Consider the following 17,896-nt stretch of genomic DNA (forward strand, 5'->3'; position numbering starts at 1 on the left):
AGGATGAGGTGGTGAAGTATGATCTTTGAATGTTGGGCCTCACAGAGGCAATGGCAAGTGACCGAGACCTTTGGAGATATGCCCTGCTTGAGAAGACCCGTCAGACCAAGTGAGATCATAGTCATGGCCAATGTCAGTGTCACGTAACTGGCCCATTAAAAGCACCCTTCAATTGTTGGGCGATATGCTGTCCTTGTGAAGACCTGGCGAAGCAAGTGAAATCATAGTTATGGCCAGTGCCAGTGCCATCTGACTGGCACCCATGTTGGTGACATATAAAGCACTGTTCAAGTGTTGGACCTCATGGAGGCAGTGACAGGTGACCAAGACCTTTGGCAATATACCATGCTTGTATTGACCTGTCAAGCCAAATGAGACCATAGTCATGGCTGATGCCAGTGTCAGGTCAATGGCACCTGTACTGGTGGCACGTAAAAAACACCTACTATACTCAGAGTGGTTGGTGTTAGGAAGGGCATCCAGCCATAGACACCTTATCAAATCAGATCAGAACCTGGTGCAGCTCTCCAGCTTACCAGTTTTTAGTCGAACTGTCCAACCCATGACAGCATGAAAAGTGGACGTTAAATGATGATGAATGCTAATGATTGTTAGTGTAATGTTAGTTGCATATGGTATTTGCTGAAACATTAAGCATACAGCACATTGGTTGAAGCAAGATTTGAACTAGTGACCACATGCTCAATATCTCAAAATTTCTATATTCGTTTTGTCACTGTTTAGATATAGTAGATATTATTTTGTTGTAGTTAAAAGGAAATACTGATTATAATTATAAACAAACCTCTTATAAGAATTGCACTGAATCTATAAATAATGAAACTACTGACTAAATACATATAAATTTACTGTATTAAATTGTATAAAATATCTTATTTTGTGCGATGAGTGTTGTAGTTGAGCAGTTTTCTTTGCTCCACATGATTCTGAATTTAATCCCACTATATAGCATCATAGGCAAAGCCTTCTTCTGTAACCTCAGATTGACCCAGGTGTTGTGAATGAAATTGGGTTGACAGATACTTTCAGACAGAAGCCCATCTGATAAATAATATTTTGGGGGCAGCAGACTTAATCTATTGTCTAGCTTAATACTAACAGCTGTCTTGGGTGTTTTTAGTGAAGTCTACCTTATTGCAAGCATTCAGATCAGATCTGAGCATAACTTGATATCTTGACATACTGGTTCTTACTGCTGAAGCTCAGGAGTTATGATTTCTTTTAACCCTCTTCCATATCACCATTTAGCTTTGCAAAAGCAACAGGTGCTGCTCTTTTTTACTTCTGACAAAGTCATAAAAAATATATTAAACCATTAAAGATATGTAAGTCTACACTGATTAAAATTTGCCTATTAATTTTTATTTCATTACTTTTTGCCAGATGAAGCTAAAACCAACAAATAAAATGAGAAATCCTTTGAAAGAACTTGTTGAGGAAATGAACAACCTAGAAGGAATTAGTCATCCAAACCTAGTCAAATATTATGGTGCAGAGGTTCAAAAGGTACACTAATTGACTATCTTATTTTTCCTCATAATATTTACTTTTCAAATATTTTTCTTTGAAATATTTATTTTTTGATCTCTGAAAGCATGAAAAGCTTTGTAAGATAATGACAGAGTTCGCATTGAAAACAGTGAGCATCTAAGTTTACACAATATGCATCACTGTACTACTGTAGAATCATTAACATGCATAGGGTTTGTTTACACTCTAATATTTGGTAACTTTTTTAACCATGTCTATTTTTACTTTAAGTGTTTTATCTTCAGAGTTAAGTTTTGGAACACCAGTTCTTAGTACTTCAGATAGTAAAGATTTTTGTGGATAAAATTCTCTGCTAGTTCTCTTGCTGGTTAGTGTTTAAACTAAGCTGGGATTTGATACTCTTTAATATTGTGAATAGGGCTGCAAAAAAAGGATATATCTTTGAGTTGCTGTACTTTTGTGAGTTAGCGTTAAGAATGAAGTATTGCTGAATAAAATCAAGGTATGCTACTCTATTAGATCTGAAGGAACTCTAAAAAGTTCTATAAGAATAGAAGCAAGACAAAAGTGTAAAAAGAGAAATACAGTAGTACATATACAATTGTAGCATAATTTTTAAAATAGTGAAATACATAAAACATCTTGTTCCTGTTTCTTATATTACTTACACAAGGTTGATTCTTTTTTTTTTTTTTTAAATTGCAGTGAGAAAATTTAAGCTCAATACTCTAAGGAGTATAAATTTGAAAGGATTCTGTTATAGACTAAATAGTTTAAAATTTCACTAGATATTAGAAATCAAGTTTCCTTTCTATTATTTGTGAAACTGTAGATAATGTAATTATAAACTGTGTAGTATTAAACTAAAACTGAAAAAATTTTTCACAGGATGAAATGATTATATTCATGGAATATTGTGATCGAGGAACAATTAAGGAAGCTTCAAAGCTTGGATTACCTGAAAGCATAATTCGTTTGTATACAAGAGAAATTTTAAAAGCACTATGTCACCTACATGAAAATGGTATCATTCATCGAGATCTGAAAGGTAGTACTAATTCAAACATATGTAAACCTTTATAAAATAAAATTTGGATGACTGTAAGTGAATTTGTAATTATGTACATGTTGATTAGGCACAGCTATATGTGGCTAACAAGTTTACTTCACAATTCCATAGTTTCAGGTTCAGTCCCACTGCATGGCATCATGGGTAAGTGTCTTCTACTGTAGCCCTAGGCCAATCAAAGCTTGAAGTTAGTGAACATAGCATATGTATACTTATGTAAGAGTTCTTGGTTCAATCCTTCTGCATGGCATTTTGGGCAAGTATCTACTGCACTAGCCTTGGGTGAACCAAGGCCTTGTGAATAGATTTGGTTGACAGAAACAGAAAGAAACTTGACTACCAGTATTGGTTTGTGTACATTCCTGTAACTTAGCAGTTTGACAAAAGAATAAGTACTAGTTTTTAAAAAAATTAAGTAATGGGGTTGATTTGCTTGAGTAAACCCTTCAAGGTGGTACCCCAGCATGGCTTCAACCCAATGACTGAAACAAGTAAAAGAATGAAAGAATGTGTGTGTGTGCGCGTGCATGTATGCATGTATGCATGTGTAGTTGTATTTCTTGTCTTGACATCATGTGATAATTATAAAGAGGCATCATTGCTATACAAGCAGTGCCCTTCATTTCCAGTCATGTCCAGCGATGGAGAAATATTACCTTACTTGGAAATAAGTTAGAGTTGACATCAGGAAGGGCATCTAGCCAAAGAATATCTGCCTCATTAAATTCTGTCTGCCATGCAAGTATGGAAGAGTGGACATTAAAGAAGTGATGATGATGACAACAACATCAAGACAATGGTTATGATGGTGATTATAGCCAATGACAATAAACATGATGTTCCTTTACTAAATTTGGATATATACATGAATATTTTATGATTACCAGATTAGATAAACTTTAGTTTTAACTTGACTGTCAGACCACCAGTTGCATTGACAGAGATCATTATATTACATTATCTTATCTCTGGAGACCCTAATATAGGAAAATACCATGAATTTTTTTTTTTTTAACTGGGAATGTTAATTATTGTTGCAATTTGTATTAATTTGTTAGTTTTATTACTTTGCCATTCTTGTCAAATATTGTCAGTTTGATATTTTTGCCAAATGATATCAGCTGTAAACTTAAATTATTAAAATGTCAGTGATTGTGAATCATTTTTCTTACTTAGGGGCCAATGTATTTCTTACATCAGATGGTGCTGTAAAGCTTGGAGACTTTGGTTGTTCTGTCAAGTTAAAAAGTCATTCAACAATCCCTGGCGAAATTAGTGATTTAGTTGGAACAACTGGTAAGTCTAATGAGCTACAGTATGGTTGGTGGTAAGGAAGAAGTAGACTCTTTTATTATATATGATCATTAACTATTAATCATATCCTAATCATCTAGTTACTAATTAGTGACAATCTATCAGACAAGAGATATCAATCATGTAAATTTTACTTAGTTAAACTAATCTTTAGCTCATCACATGACATATTGGTTCCAGAATTTATTTTAGCATCTATAATTTTTTTTCATTCTGTATTTATTATTATACAGCCATTTCTTATTAATGACCAAATTGTCTTGCTTTGTTGTTTTTGCATATATAAATTGAATTTGCAATAAAATGAAGAAACACATTCATGTAATGAAGAGCAACATGTGTCTTTCCTATAGTCTGTTGTTTATTTATTTGACCAGTTAGTTTAGAACATTGATGAAAATTCTCTTGTACCATATTTTACTCCTTGTTTCCTTGTTGTTAAACTTATTGTCACTTTTTCCTTTTTTATGATAACTGTCTTTTTTGAATGCTACCCCATTTTTGTGAAAAATAACTTTCAAGCATTTATTTGCAGCTTACATGGCTCCTGAAGTTTTTACACGGAATGATAGTGAAGGACATGGAAGAGCTGCTGATATTTGGAGTTTGGGATGTGTAGTGTATGAAATGTCTACAGGCAAAGTAAATATTAAATAATTCTGTCATTTCTCTTTAGTTTTCTTTAACTCTGACACTGGTGATATGCAATTAGAATAGAACATAAACTCAAGGCAAGCTTAGTCGCTTTAACCCTTTCGTTACCAAACTGCCCAAAGCCGCCCGAAAAAAATTTTGGTTAATGTGACCAAACCGCCCAAATCCGCCCGTATTTACCTATTCATATTTAAATGAGAATATCAGATCAAATCTCTTTAGTAAATTCGTGAAAACACGTGATTATACTTCGTAAACAGTTCATCTACAGTTTTGTACAACAATTGAAGTGTAATTTTAATTCCGTGAATTTTGGGAGATTTTTTTCCGAAATTTGTTCCTATTGTGTTTTCAAAATTTGTAATTCTGACAAAAAATGCATACGAATTTCATTATATCAAGCAGCGAGTCAGAATTCGAAGGATTTTCTACTGAAGACCTTCATAAATCTAACTCTATGACTGAAAAAAAAAAGCATGTGGTATTTGATAATGAATCTGATGTTTCAATTTCCGAAAGTGAAAACAGTGAATCCGAGAGCTCTGACAGTGATAAAGAAAATGAATTGGCACCTGAATGGAGTGAAAATTTAAAAACTGTTTCTTTCGGTGATTTTTCTGAAGAAACTGGACCAAGCCACAGACTTTCCCAGGAGAGTAAAACCTTAGACTATTTCTTTTTACTTTTTCGAATGAGCCTATTTGAAATCATTACGGCAGAAACGAACCATTACGCTAAATGTAAACAAAGCGAAAGAAAGGCGCAGGAGTGGCTGTGTGGTAAGTAGCTTGCTAACCAACCACATGGTTCCGGGTTCAGTCCCACTGCATGGCATCTTGGGCAAGTGTCTTCTGCTATAGCCCCGGGCCGACCAATGCCTTGTGAGTGGATTTGGTAGACGGAAACTGAAAGAAGCCTGTCGTATATATGTATATATATATGTATATGTATGTGTGTGTGTGTTTTTGTGTGTCTGTGTTTGTCCCCCTAGCATTGCTTGACAACCGATGCTGGTGTGTTTACGTCCCCGTCACTTAGCGGTTCGGCAAAAGAGACCGATAGAATAAGTACTGGGCTTACAAAGAATAAGTCCCGGGGTCGAGTTGCTCAACTAAAGGCGGTGCTCCAGCATGGCCACAGTCAAATGACTGAAACAAGTTAAAAAAAAAAAAAAAAAAGGATAGTTAGTGGTTTCCCACAACCTTAAATGAAATTAAGACTATTGTTTCCCACAACCTTAAATGAAATTAAGACTATTTTGCCATAAATATTATTATGGGTATCAGAAAGTTACCCAGAATAACAAATTCTATCGTAAAATTTTGTTGTATACCCAATTGAATATTAGCTAATAACCCATTTTCTATAGCGATGTTTGAACAAAATTTTAGTAATTTTATATTTTGTTGAATTTACCTGTATTAGAGTCACTTTGTGACAAAAATTATAGTATAGAATTGGTTGAGAACATTTCATTAAATTATCTTCCAAAAATCAGATTAATATATTGATAAATAAAAAAGTTATAGTTGTTTAATGAAACCAGAATAAATTAATTAATTGAAACACATAAGGGGTGTATTTTGGTCAGAAATATAGTAACGAAAGGGTTAACCTTCTTTCAGCTCACTTCATTTGAGTGATTTCTGTAAATGATAACTATCTCAAGCCTATCCTCTAAAACAGTAGCGATAAATCTTTTTTCATTGGTAATAATCTAAAATATCCCATCACAAACATGTGGGAATTTTTGAGCTACAGATTATCATTTTCATTGGCTTACTGATGATTTTTTAGAGTATTTAGTTTAGCTGAAAGCATTCCTAAAGAAATCTGTTAACTAAGTTTTGTATTGTTTGGATAGGACAGCATTAGGAATTACATGTTCTATTTATTTATAATAAGGAAATCATTAAAAGTAAGATTAATGAATTATATACCATTAAAAGGGAAGAAATTATTTAACTCACAACAATAATAAACTTTTCAAGGAAAAAGTAATCTTAATATTTGGAGAAACTTAAATAAATGTAAACATTTTAGAAAGTATATTAAAACAATTATTGTTTTATAAAGACAATTGAAGACTAATATGAATAATGTTGTTCTTTATAAGCAACACAGATTATAAGATCAATGTTTTAAACACCTCAGTAGAGAAATAATATAAAATACAATAAACATAGAATTGAATATTTATCAAAAAATAAACAAAAGAAAGAAGAAAATAAATATTTCGCTCTCAGTGAAATTTTTACTAATGTACTTTATACTAGGGTTATATTTAGTTGTTTTGAGATAAACATGCAGCACTGCTTTCAATTTGACTTAACAAAATCCTTTACTGAAAACATTGAATCACATGAATATGTTGATGAAAATACTGTTCATATTGTCATCGCAAGTTTTTCAAACTGGCAAAAGTTTCAGGAATAGAATTCCTCTATTTTCTGCATTTTTTATTACTATTCTTGTCCTTAATTAGTCTCTTTCACTATTATGTAATTCAGCTCTCAAGACTACAAAAGTTTAACTTCAAATTGAGCTATTGTATAAAATGATCATATCAATCAACAGCAGTATTTCCTGATACAGGTTATTTAGTTACACTATCAGCACATTTAATGAATTATGTATTTTTTCAAATGATCTGAATTCAGTAAATCTTAAAGGAAATTGTTCAGTAGTTGACTTAACAGTAGTTGATAATTGCTTTTGAACACTGAATGTCTGTTTCTTATAAATTTGAAAATTGGTTATGTGATAAACTTAATTAATATTAAAGAGCAATAAGGGAATAGAATTAACGATATCCATAAATTTAATTTAATTATAAAATTAGTAAATTAATACTAGAACAATAGCTCATTATTAACAATAAAAGTATATATATAAGTCTGGATATATAAATCTCTATTCTCCTAATTAATTTATTTTATTTATATATAAAACAAAGGGAAGTTGTAAGATACCGCACGAGTGGAAATAATTATGAAAGAAGGTTTGAAAATGCAATTTTAAAAGGTGTTTATTCACTTGACCGGTTTCACTTTTTTAGAAAAAAGATTATCAAAAGTAACATGTAAAAGCTTTGTTGTATTAGGTACTGGTTGTCACAAAAAATTACAATACATATATACATTCTTTGATAATAATAAGAAAATGTTAAAAACAGTTTACAGAAAAAATCTTGAGAAATTATTAAAAAGTTCATAAAAAATATTGGGATTTCATTAAGAATCATGTTTGTTGGGAAGTATCTATATATATACACAGAAAATTATAAGTTCAAAAAGGTCATTTTGGTAGTATATATATATATATATATATATATATATATGTACACAGAAGGAGATATATTTAGGAGTTTACAAAGAATTTGGGATGAACTGACCTGTTTCACCATTTTATCATAAAAGACTATTTTCTATTTCAAGGGACAGTGTGTGTTTGGGTGGGAGATGGAAGAGCAATGTGGAATTGAAAGGGAGTTTTTGTTTCTCTTTCAAGGTTCAGTGGTTTTGGGGATTGGTCTTTAGAGATCAGAACGGTGTGTGTATGTGTGTGTGTGTATATATATATATATATATACATGTGTGTGTGTATATATATATATACATGTGTGTGTATATATATATATATATATATATATATATATACATCTGTTTGTGTTTGTGTGTGGGGGCCGTTTTTGATTGGTCCCAGGGTTTATTGTGGTGTATGTAAATGTGTCTGTGTGTGCTTAATATTTGGTAGGATGGTGTGTGTATATGTGTGCACGTTTGTGTGTGTGGTTAATATTTGTTAGGGTGTTGTGTGTATGTGTTTGTTCCCATGTGTGTATATGTGCGTCTGTGGGTGCGTGTGTATGCTTGTGTATTTTTTGTGTTAGTGGGGATGTTATGTGTGTGTAGGTGAGTGTGTGTGTACCTGAATGTGTGTGTATCTCTGTCTTAGTATGTTTGTGTTGTTATGATTGTCTTGGTGTTGTGTGTGTATGTATGTGTGTGATTGGTATTTGTTATAGTGTTGTGTGTGCACATGTGTATGTTTATGTGTTTGTTTGCATGTGTGTATGTGTGCGTCTGTATGTGCGTACGTGAATGTTTGTGTGTTTATTGTGTTGGTGGGGATGTTATGTGTGTGTATTTGAGTGTGTTGTGTCTGAGTATGTTTGTGTTTTAATTGTCCTTGTAGTGTGTGTGCATGTGATCAACCATATGTGTGTGTGATTGTCTTGGTGTTGTGTGTGTGTATGTATGTGTGTAATTGGTATTTGTCATGGTGCTGTGTGTGTGTATATGTGCATCTGTATGTGTGCACGAGCTGTTAGGAACATTAGCGCTCCGGGCAAAATGCTTAAGGATATTTCGTCTGCCGCTATGTTCTGAGTTCAAATTCCGCCGAGGTCGACTTCGCCTTTCATCCTTTCAGGGTTGATTAAATAAGTACCAGTTACGCACTGGAGTCGATAATCGACTTAATCCATTTGTCTGTCCTTGTTTGTCCTCTCTGTGTTTAGCCCCTTGTGGGTAGTAAAGAAATAGGTATTTCATCTGTCTTTACGAAATAAGGTGGTGAGTTGGCAGAATCCTTAACACGCTGGGCGAAATGCTTAGCGGTATTTCGTCTGCCGCTACGTTCTGAGTTCAAATTCCGCCAAGGTCAACTTTGCCTTTCATCCTTTCAGGGTTGATTAAATAAGTACCAGTTACGCACTGGGGTCGATATAATCAACTTAATCCATTTGTCTGTCCTTGTTTGTCCCCTCTGTGTTTAGCCCCTTGTGGGTAGTAAAGAAATATGTATGTGCGTGCGTGTATGTTTGTGTGTTTTTTGTGTTGGTGGGGATGCTATGTGTGCGTATGTGTATGTGTGTTTTTTGTGTTGGTGGGGATGTTATGTGTGTGTATGTGAGTGTGTGTGTGTTGTGTCTGTCTGAGTATGTTTGTGTTTTAAATGTCTTTGTGGTGTGTGTGTGTGTGAGCAACCGTATGTGTATGTGAGGGTGCATATGTATGTGTGTGGGTATGTGTGGATAAGTGTGTTGTAGTTATCAGGGGTTCTGTGTGTCCATGTGTGTTGGGTTTATCTGGGTGGTGTGTATGTGTGTGTATATGTGTTTTGTGTGTATTGGTGTTGAGTATGCGTTTGTGTGTGTCTGTTTTTATATGTGGGTATGGTTTATGTAGTCCTGCAGTCTCCAGGTGTGTGTGTGTGCACACATGTGTGTGTTGCATTTGTGAGTGATTTGTTTTGTTTGTATTGTTAGTGCAGTGCGTGTATATATGTAGGTGTGTTTGTGTGGGTGTGTCTATGTGTCTTGTATTTGTCGGGGAGGTGTGTGTCATTGTGTGTGTGTGCATGCTTGTGTGTATGTATGTTTGTGAATGTTTGTTGTGGTTGTTGTGATTGTATTATAAGTGTATGTGTGTCTTTTCTTTTGAATGTGTGTGTGTGATTTTATTACTGGGGTATGGGTGTATTGTGCACGTGTGTGTACAGGTGTGCATAAATGCATGTGTGTTTGTGTGAGTTGTGTTGTAGTTGCATGTTTGTTTGTGTATCTGTGTATGTGTGGGTGTGTTTGTGTGAATGTGATTTGTAATTTCGGGGTGGTGTGTGTATGTGTGTGCATGTCCGTGTTCACATATGTGTATATGTGTGTGAAAGTGTTGGTTATGGTTGCTAAAATCATATTGCAAGTGTATATATGTATGTGTTTTTTCTTGGGATGTGTGTGGGTTTGTGCTCTAGTGTGAGGATATTGTATTTGTGCATGTGTGTATTTGCGTCGGAGGTTGGCATTGTTTTGGTGTGTGTGATTTTGTATATCTGTATGTGTTTCTCTGTGTGTTTGTTTTGGATTTGTAGCGGGGGGGGGGAGGGTAGAGTATGTTGAGTTGTGGTCTGTATTTTTAAATAAGATTATTTCCCCTATTTATTCGTGTTTAGTCAGTGGTGTTGTCCGGGCATTGGTATAGTGGGAAAACTAGGAATTTGGGGGACTTATTGTGTGCACAGAGGTCTAAATGCCCACTAAGTTGTATCTGTCTTGTGGTGAGATCCCTCAGTTGTTGGCAGTGAACTGTCATCCTTTCTCTGAGGGTAAGGCTCGTTTGCACTATGAAGTCTTTGTGGCACCCTTCACACCTTATGACATAGAGTAAATTCTTTGATGTGCAGGTGAAATTATTTTTTGACAAAAATGTGTCCCGACTGGAATTTGTACACTGATCCTTCAATGAGGTGGATGCAAGTCCTGCAGTTGGAATGACCACATTTTTTGACGGTGGGCGGTGGGTTTGTGTTGGGTAATTTTGCATTGGTGAGTAGGTTTTTTAGGGATTTGGGTTGTCTTTTGCTTTTTATTATTTTATGGTTTGCGAGTAATTTTTTTAGACATGTGACTTCATTCAGCTGTGGAATGTTGTATATAATTGTGTAAGCTTCTGCATTTCTTGGATTGTATGTTGAGAGATAGGGGAGGCTATTTACTGTACTGTGGGTGTGTTTTGGTTTTCGTAAGTCTTGGGTGGTAATTGATTTGGTCTATTCTATTCCATTGTCAACTAGTGATGCTGGGTAATGTCTTTCGAGAAGAATTGCCTTTAGTTCTTGGAGTCTTTTACTTCGTGTTCTATAATTTGAGACAGTTGTGTAGATTCTTCTTGTTAGGTTGAAGGGAATATTTGCCTTTGTGTGCTTTAGGTGATTGCAGGTGAACAGAAGGTATTGTTTGGAATCAGTGGGTTTGTAGTGGATGTCAGTTCCAATGTTGGTGCCTTTTTTAATAATAAGAATGTCAAGAAAAGGAAGTTGGTCTTGACTATATTCCATTGTAAATTGGATATGGTTTTTGACACTGTTGATAAGGTTTTTGAAGTCAATAAGTTGGTCGAATGTGTGGGACCATAGGATGAGGCAATCATCTAAGTAACTTTTCCAATTCTCCAACAAGTACTTGTGGAAAGACAGGCCGTACTTATATTTGGATTTTTCATAAATATGTGATTCTAGGTTTGCATAGGTACTTTAGTACCCATTGCAGTTCCTGATACCTGTGTTGTTAACCCTTTCGTTACCAAATCGCCCAAAGCCGCCTGAAAAAAATTTTGGTTAATGTGACCAAACCGCCCAGAGCCGCCCGAATTTACCTATTCATATTTAAATGAGAATATCAGAGCAAATTTCTTTAGTACATTCGTGAAAACACGTATTATACTTCGTAAACAGTTCAACTACAGTTTTGTACAATAATCGAAGTGTAATTTTAATTCCGTGAATTTTGGGAGATTTTTTTCCGAAATTTGTTCCTATTGTGTTTTCAAAATTTGTAATTCTGACAAAAAATGGATACGAATTTCATTATATCAAGCAGCGAGTCAGAATTCGAAGGATTTTCTACTGAAGACCTTCATAAATCTAACTCTATGACTGAAAAAAAAAAGCATGTGGTATTTGTTAATGAATCTGATGTTTCATTTTCCGAAAGTGAAAACAGTGAATCTGAGATTTCCGATAGCGATAAAGAAAATGAATTGGCACCTGAATGGAGTGAAAATTTAAAAACTGTTTCTTTCGGTGATTTTTCTGAAGAAACTGGACCAAGCCACAGACTTTCCCAGAAGAGTAAAGCCTTAGACTATTTCTTTTTACTTTTTCGAATGAGCCCATTTGAAATCATTACGGCGGAAACGAACCGTTACGCTAAACGTAAACAAAGCGAAAGAAACGATAGTTTGTGGTTTCCCACAACCTTAAATAAAATTAAGACTATTTTGCCATAAATATTATTATGGGTATCAGAAAGTTACCCAGAATAACAAATTCTATCGTAAAATTTTGTTGTATACCCAATTGAATATTAGCTAATAACCCATTTTCTATAGCGATGTTTGAACAAAATTTTAATAATTTTATATTTTGTTGAATTTACCTGTATCTACCTGCAATTAGAGTCACTTTGTGACAAAAATTATAGTGTAGAATTGGTTGAGAATATTTCATTAAATTATCTTCCAAAAATCAGATTAATATATCGATAAATAAAAAAGTTATAGTTGTTTAATGAAACCAGACTAAATTTATGATTACGTTAGAAATTAATTGAAACACATAAGGGGTGTAATTTGGTCAGAAATATAGTAACGAAAGGGTTAAAATTCATGAAGTTGTTTTGGAAAATAAATTTTAGGCCCTTGATGATGAATTCTTTTTTTATTCTTTCTGGGACCTCATTGGGATATTTATCTTGCCAGAATTTAATGGCTTCCAGTCCTAATATTTTAATGAACTTTTTAATATTTTCCAATGTTTTTCCTTGTAAACTGTTTTAACATGTTATTATTATCAAAGAATGTATATATGTATTGCAATATTTTGTGACAATCAGTACTTAACACAACAAAGCTTTTACATGTTACTTTTGACAATCTTTTTCTAAAAAAGTGGAACCGGTCAAGTGAATAAACACCTTTTAAAATTGCATTTTCAAACCCTCTTTCATATATATATATACATACATAAGGTGGGTATAATGAAAACTCACATTATCACAGATATCAGCTAATGATGATGAACAAGATAACATTGCTATTTTATCTTGCTGAATTTGAATATAGTTCAGTTACATGCAACTAAAAATGTTTCAGTTGAACTAGTTCATCTGTGTCAATACTTTCAGCTTGTCCATAATTGCTAAAGTATCTTGACTATGCTTTTAGGTTGGCTGCTTTTATTCACTTAGTAAATTTCTATTAATCAAATGCTCATTGAGTAATCATGGAATTTCCATTACTTGGCCACTGATGAACATAGTGAATGTCTAGTTGCTGGCCACAGCTAAAGATACAAACATACATACTTGTAATTTTGTGAACGAGCACCCTCTTTTAATGAGAACTGAAGATGGAATGAACATCAACTGAACACAACTAACCTGACCCAAATATGAATACGACTTCACTACTGAACTGATCATTTGAGGCAGCAAGCTCAAAGAGTAGTACCTCTGACATTAGAGTTGTTAGGTTTGAGTTTTGTAGTTACTGCAATGTAGAACTACTTTCTTTTAATTAGTATATCTGGTTATTATGTCTTTCTTGAGCAAAGCTCCATAAAACATTACTTATAATAATTGTTTAAATAAATAATATAAATTACTCACTGTTTTAAAGTGTCTTTTTTACCTTAGAATTAGCAAAATAATAAACTCCATTCAATATATCTCTGCATGTTTAAAATAATAAGATATAAAAATATACCTTTAGTTTGTATATAAATATAAAACATTTCTTTAACAAATAGTGATATTAATGTGCTAATTTAATAATTCTATAAAATGACCAAATTAAAAACTACCTTCAGAATTGATACAGGCACTACTGATTTATGTAGGTTATTTCCAGAAAGTTTCTTTGATGACAGTGTTAATTGCAGGCAATACAAGTAAATTTAGAAGTCTATGTAATGTATACATTGTCACTCATTACTAACAAATATTTTTATTTCCTTTATTTTCTCTTTTGAAGTCATGTATCATTGATCTCTTACATCTACTCCTGAAGTAACAGTGTATTATTTATATTCTTTATAAAATCAGAAACAAAAATTTATATTTCTCATATGCACAGGCATGGCTGTGCAGTAAGAAGCTTTATTCCCAATCACATGCTTTCAAGTTCAGTCCCACTGCATCGCACCTTGGGCAAGTGCCTTCTGCTATAGCCTCAGGCCAACCAAAACCTTGTGAGTGGATTTAGTTGACAGAAACTGAAACTTGGAAATGGATGCATGCTATTCAATTAAATAATAACATAAATAATATATATATGTATATATATAAATAGATGTGTGTATTTTACCCTTGTTAACAATTAACATGGAAAAAATAGATAAATAGTTACCAGGGTAGCAAAAAATCACAAAAGTAAAAAGTGTGCAACTTGTTTTTAAAGGTAGAAACTCCAGGTTTATGTGAAATATTTTGTATAATATCATCATCATCATCATCATTATCATCATCATCATCATTTAGCGTCCGCTTTCCATGCTAGCATGGGTTGGACGGTTCAACTGGGGTCTGGGAAGCCAGAAGGCTGCATCAGGCCCAGTCTGATCTAGCAGAGTTTCTACAGCTGGATGCCCTTCCTAACGCCAACCACTCCGTGAGTGTAGTGGGTGCTTTTTACGTGCCACCTACACAGGTGCCAGACGGGGCTGGCAAAATGGCCACGGACGGATGGTGCTTTTTATGTGCCACTGGCACAGGGGCCAGGCAAGGCTGGAAACGGCCACGATCGGATGGTGCTTTTTACGTGCCACTGGCACGGGGGCCAGGCGAGGCTGGCAACAGCCACGAACGGATGGTGCTTTTTACGTTCCACCGGCATGGAGGCCAGTCGGGGCAGAGCTGGCAACGGCCATGATCGGATGGTTCGCTTACTTGTCATCGGCACTGGTATCACAGCTGCAATTTCCATTGATGTTGATCGACTTGATTTTGGTTCTGCTTTCTGATATCTGATATGATTTTTTGATATATAAATAAATAAATGGAATTTAACGCAGGTGTTATTCAAATTCTTTTACTTCTGACACATGTTTCAAAGATATCACTGGTATTATTCCAAAGGAATAAAATGGTGTAAAACAATGTAATCTTCACTTGAGGGAAATGAAGAAATGAAACTCGTCAATAAGACATTTTAACAGAATATGATGTATATGTATATTGATTAACTGAATGCTATTAAGTTTGTTTTAAAAAAACATTAGAGGATATAATGTCAAAGGTAGCCTATAGAAAGAGGTAGGGTAAAGGAAAAAAAACGCCAAATAAATGAGAAGTATATAATGATATGTATATTAAATAAAACTCTAAAGTCTTGGAAAAAGATATATCTAGTGAATGTGAAATATAAGAAGAATATTAATGTTTAAATTATATATAATGATAGATATCACTTATATCAACTAAAGGTGTATTTCTGCCAATGTTTACATCAGTATGCACGCTCTATAACCATGTTTACAAGGGGATTTTTAGAAAAAAAGAGAAAAAATTGTTCAGAATTACAGAGAAGACAGAATTCCTTGCCTTTATCATAAGGTATCAAAACTGATGAAGGGTCATTCTTTGTGTTACTTGTCCTGTTTTCAATTTTTTTTCTCTCGTTGTTTGCTTATTTAACTTGCTTGTTTTCATACTTCTTGTTATTTACAGTTGGTGACATCTTGTATCCATATATGCATATATATGTATGTATATATATATATATATATATATAGAGAGAGAGAGAGAGAGAGAGAGAGAAAGAGTTATATATCTATGTGTGTCTGTATTTGTTCCCCCCCCCCTCAATCACTGCTTGACAACCAATATTGGTGTATTTATGTCCCTATAATTAGTGGTTTGGCAAAAAAGACAAATAGAATAAGTATAAGGTTTAAAAAATAATTCCTGGAGACGATTTGTTTGACTAAAGTCTTTCAAGGTGGTGCTCCAACATGGCTGCAGTCAAATGACAGAAGCAAACATAAAAAAGAATGCCAATGAAGTGATTTCACATGCTATTTTGGGCATGTCTGCTGTAAGTTCACTGCCCTTGCTCTCAAACTACAGTCAATCATTTATTTGGAATACTTTTTTACACAAAATTACTATTGACTCTGTTTTTGCACTTGTTTAAAATAATCTTTGATTGAGATTTTATGTTTTACAGCAACCTTGGTATGACCAACACCCATATCAAATAATGTTTTTAGTTGGTCTAGGAAATGTACCACCAATTCCAGAAAACTTAAGTCGAGAAGGGAAAGAGTTCTTAAAACACTGCTTTGAGATGGAACCTAGTCGACGCCCTTGTACCATTGACCTACTAAACCATCCTTTTCCAAAGGCAAGTATTTATTTTTATTTTTATCTTTAAATAGAGTAAAATTCACAGCCTAGTTTCAGAATTTATTTATTATGCCATTGGGAAAGACATACATAACTTTTTTCCCTTCCCTCAAAGTTAATTAGGTTAGATAGGTTTAGATCTTACATACGAAATATTGCTGTAATTTGCAGGCATAAATTATGAAGTGATACTTTATTAATTAACTCTATCAGTATGTTTGGAATATTTATTACATTTCTTATTACTGAATATTTGTCAGAATTATTTTGAAAATTAAGTAGTTTGTCTTTGACTCAAGATACTCTTGAAATAAAAAAAATATGGTGAGAACCATTAATCATTGATCATTACTAATCACAAAAATGCTGCTGCTTTTACATGTTTGTTGCACGTCTTCTCGGGTGATTTAAATTTGAACAATTTGAGGACCGAGGCTGTCCAAGTATTTTAGTTTTCTTCAAATTGTCATTAGAGATTCAGAAGTCTTCTTCCTTTGCCCCCATAAATGATTAGATTAAAAAATACATAACTAGTATCAACAGGCTTGGGTGTTCAATTTTTTTTACCAAAATCTGCTGTTAAAAATACCTATCCTAAAATCTCACCTAAATATTAAAATTTTCTGAAGCTATTTTGCTACTTCAGGAGAAATGAAGTTATTATTGTAAATATTGTTTTTTGTCATCATCGTTGTTGCCGCCATCGCCACTGTCGTTCGGTGTCAGAGGAGAATTTAATGTTAAAATACATTTCATTAAATAGTTTGGTTTTTGAGACCCTAGATTCTTAGGATGCACTTTTGAAGTTCAATTATCTCCTATTTAACATAGAATGTTATTTAAAAAATAATTACTACTGTTTTATATATATTTTATGTCATAATTTTCCTTCTCACAAACAGCAGTCACATTTCCATTTCATTTATATCTTTGAATAATTATGCATTGGTATGCTTATATGTAACCAAAATCTCCCTTTAGTTAGTTATGGAAATTTTAATTATTCATAATTTCAAGAACAAAATAAAAACCTATGGAATATGCTGAAATCCAGGATTGAACCAGGGACTTTTAGAATTTTAGTCTTAGACTCTCTCATTGAGCTATGTCTTGTATTTCTAAATGGATTCATGACTTGAAGAAATATATATTTACTGTCATTACTATGAGAATATTTTACCCATGCAAACCAAACGAGTAGCTTTAAATACTGGGTAGAAAATATAAGCCTGTTATGTTTTTATACAATTTTACATCTTTCTTTTCTGTTTTAAATTTGTCAGAAATAATAGAACATATATATATGTATACTATACCTGAAACTACAGGCTTGAGGAGCAAACTCCTTAACTATGTCTGCCTGTGCAAGCACACAAACACAAACACAGATATAGTGTGTGTGAGACTGTACATGTATATACATCATGAATAACGTTTGCGTT

The 17,896-nt window shown here is 33.6% G+C and overlaps 1 protein-coding gene across 3 annotated transcripts in view; it reads left to right on the forward strand.

The window, feature by feature from the left end:
• The window catches only part of LOC115228830 (mitogen-activated protein kinase kinase kinase 4), a 183,196-nt gene that overhangs the window by 162,381 nt on the left and 2,919 nt on the right, over positions 1–17,896 (forward strand). For all 3 annotated transcript variants that reach the window (XM_029799305.2, XM_029799314.2, XM_029799320.2), the window contains 5 exons: positions 1,405–1,527; positions 2,401–2,560; positions 3,758–3,877; positions 4,431–4,537; positions 16,276–16,452. In XM_029799305.2, the coding sequence (XP_029655165.1) occupies positions 1,405–1,527; positions 2,401–2,560; positions 3,758–3,877; positions 4,431–4,537; positions 16,276–16,452 (687 nt within the window). The remainder of the gene's footprint in view (positions 1–1,404; positions 1,528–2,400; positions 2,561–3,757; positions 3,878–4,430; positions 4,538–16,275; positions 16,453–17,896) is intronic.

The sequence above is a fragment of the Octopus sinensis genome, linkage group LG2 (genome assembly GCF_006345805.1).
Source record: "Octopus sinensis linkage group LG2, ASM634580v1, whole genome shotgun sequence".
In the NCBI taxonomy this organism is placed as follows: domain Eukaryota; kingdom Metazoa; phylum Mollusca; class Cephalopoda; order Octopoda; family Octopodidae; genus Octopus; species Octopus sinensis.